The 2,969-nt window shown below is 32.0% G+C and overlaps 1 protein-coding gene across 1 annotated transcript; it reads right to left on the bottom strand.

Annotated features, from left to right (window-relative positions):
* Nucleotides 1-392: 392 nt before the first annotated feature.
* LOC131655878 (uncharacterized) lies at nt 393-1,723 on the bottom strand. The gene is made up of 2 exons (XM_058925677.1): nt 947-1,723; nt 393-580 (listed from the first exon to the last, which is right to left on the bottom strand). The coding sequence occupies exon 1, from the start codon at nt 1,664-1,666 to the stop codon at nt 1,118-1,120; it is 549 nt and encodes a 182-aa protein (XP_058781660.1). The 5' UTR covers nt 1,667-1,723; the 3' UTR covers nt 393-580; nt 947-1,117.
* Between the last annotated feature and the right edge of the window lie 1,246 nt (nt 1,724-2,969).

The raw sequence follows: 2,969 nt of genomic DNA, 5'->3' as shown, positions 1-2,969 counted from the left end.
CGGAATTATATATCACAAATGATCTTCGTAGTGATAAAAAGTTTTTTTTCTTCTAATATTATAGATACAATATTTTAAGGTGTGAGAAATCCTTATTTTAAAACTTTAACTCTTCCGGAATTATATATCACAAATGATCTTCGTAGTGATAAAAAGTTTTTTTTTGGTAGTTTTTTTTTAAGGTGTGAGAAATCCTTATTTTAAAACTTTAACTCTTCCGGAATTATATATCACAAATGATCTTCGTAGTGATAAAAACTTTAACTCAAGAACTATATAACAAACACGTTGTTTTTGTAATCCTTTAGAGATTATTGATAATTTAATAAGATATAATATCAAAATTCAACATGGATAATGAGAAAGTAAAATAGTTAACTAATAGTACCCCTAACTAGTAGTAGATCAAATTCAGACAGAAATCAAAATTAAACAATCAAAACTTTACAAATAAAAAAAGTTCTATTATACTGCACAATATACCATGAACAGAAAACCAACATACTAACTACATCAAGAAGTTCACATTTTTACGGAACCAGTTTCACAGCAGGTGGATGCAATGAATTAACATGATTTCCTGCAAGAATAATTAAAAACAGGGTAAGTGTGTAAACAATGGGAATGATATGTAGCGATTCATTGAAAAGTAAAGTAGATGAAAAATTTGCAGTTGATTACTAGGTTCAGTTGCATTTCAGAAATTATGATTCCAAAACTTCAAATGGCTACAACTTAGCATGCCTTAGCCAATCAAGTAGGTTAGAAAATTATGAACTAGTATAAGCAAACAGACAAATCATCTTGCCTAAAAATGAATTCAGGTTACAAGATATTGCCAGACACAATAAAATAACAAATGTCAAAGATGCAGTGAAGTTCATCAATCTTTGACGATTCTTCATAAATCAAGGATGTAACTTGTAAGCATGCATAATATTATTACCATGGTGTGTGTTAGGTTTTAATGGAACAAGACTCAACCACTGGCAATTCCGATGAAGTTGTAGCAGCAGGACAGTTTTCAACTCCATCATGTATAGTTTTTGCTTGAAAGGTAATATAATAAGTAATAAGAGGAACAAATTGCCTGGTTGCGTTGATAACATCTTCAAACTCATATTTGATACCCTCGTTCGTTGTCATGGTTATATTTGTCCAATGCAAGTTTGGAGAGATGAATGAAATGTGGGCGACGATCCTCGGTAATGGTAACGGGTCTGGGAAAGTTATTGCCACATATATTTCCAAAGGATGGAACATCGGTAACATCATAGGGACTTATGTTACGAGAACTCTCCCGATAATCAGCAAGGGCCTTTTTACTATCCTCTTCTTGTTGTCTCTTTGCTTTATTCAAATAAGTAAATTTTGGACAGATATAAGAAAAAGGATGAGGGTCATCTTCAAACCGACTAGACAGATCACTAACCTTCAGATCTTCTAATGGGATCGATTGCCAACCAAACGCCACTTCCCATGCCTTTTTGAATTCACGTTCAGTTTCTGAATCTGTTTCCGATTCCGGTTCTGACCCCGGTTCCGAACCCGATTCCGATTCTGGCTCCGGTTCCGGTTCTTGATCTGATTTCACCCGCTTCCCTCTTTCGTCGCAGCTTCCAGAGGCCGGTCGTATGACGCCAAGCGATACAGTATCCGTCGACATTACAACGAAAATTCACACAGATCTTCTTGATGGAAGCGTAACAAACCCTAGTTAGAATTTATAATTACATTCATTTTTTTATTCATCTATATATATTTATGCACAAATCATCGTCTTCATACTAAATTATAATTTATAAAAATTAATTTTAAAAAACTAAATATTATTAATTAAAAAAATGGTAAATAAATAGGACTCAACACATCTTCCAAAATTTTATTCATAACTAACCCTTATTTCAATTTTTTCAGTTAACTGCGGATTTCTATTACCTGCAAATTTATCTGCGATTTACCTGCGGATTTACATGCAGACCAAACATTAAAATATTCTACATGTAAGTCGCAGGTAATTTTGCAGGTAACACTAAATTCGCAGGTAACCGGAAAAATTTGAAAAAAAATAGGACGCGCCATATGGAGTGGCGCCGACGTGTGAAATGCCCCCAAACATAGTTGTTGGGGTAATTTTCTTGAAATATTGGTTAATTATATATATATATTTTTTTAAACTTGGTTATTAAAAAAAAAATCACACATCTTATCTATAAAATTTGTTTCTTATATAAAATTGTTAAATAGAAAAAAGGAAAATAAATTGACACTTGTCTAGGACATGCATCACAATAAATTTTAATTTTATTTTTAAAATACTGAAATGACATGGTAAATATAAGAGTTTTTATTGGTTGTATGTGTAAAATTGTTTTACACCGACCGTGCCCTATCTTTAAACTCATTTTTAAATTACTTAGTTTTATAATTTTTTATTTTTTATTATAATTTATTTTATAAAATAATCATTTTTTCTTTTGATAAATAAAACATTATATTTAGAAAATTAGTTTTTTAAATTATTTTTACTTTCAATTATCATGATCTTATCTTGGAAGTTGGAAAACGCTATAAAGAACATTGTATTATTCATCTCCTCAGACCAACTTAGGTCAAAACCCTTACCACCTTGGACGGTCCTTCTGCAGTGGAAACTTTCCATATCCAATGGTTTTGTCTTGACGCTTCCTCTTCTAAAACCACTAATCATGAACAACTCATTGTTCATCCAAGGAAATCCTTTCCACAAGTCGCTAACATGAACAGTAATGTGTGCCACATTTCGACTTCACAACTCTCTCTGTCGTGCTTGAATGGCGATACAATTTCTATAACAATCCTAAAGGAGGAATACATAGCCAAAATTGAATCAGCTAAGCATAATTTTCATGGATGTGTCCTTTGGCCAAATGGTTAACTTTGTTGACCGTAGTTTCCTTAAAGAACAAGTTTTCTCCTATTTAGTCAAA

Source organism: Vicia villosa, linkage group LG3, assembly GCF_029867415.1.
Source record: "Vicia villosa cultivar HV-30 ecotype Madison, WI linkage group LG3, Vvil1.0, whole genome shotgun sequence".
Lineage (NCBI taxonomy): Eukaryota > Viridiplantae > Streptophyta > Magnoliopsida > Fabales > Fabaceae > Vicia > Vicia villosa.
This window is presented reverse-complemented; position numbering and strand designations above follow the sequence as displayed.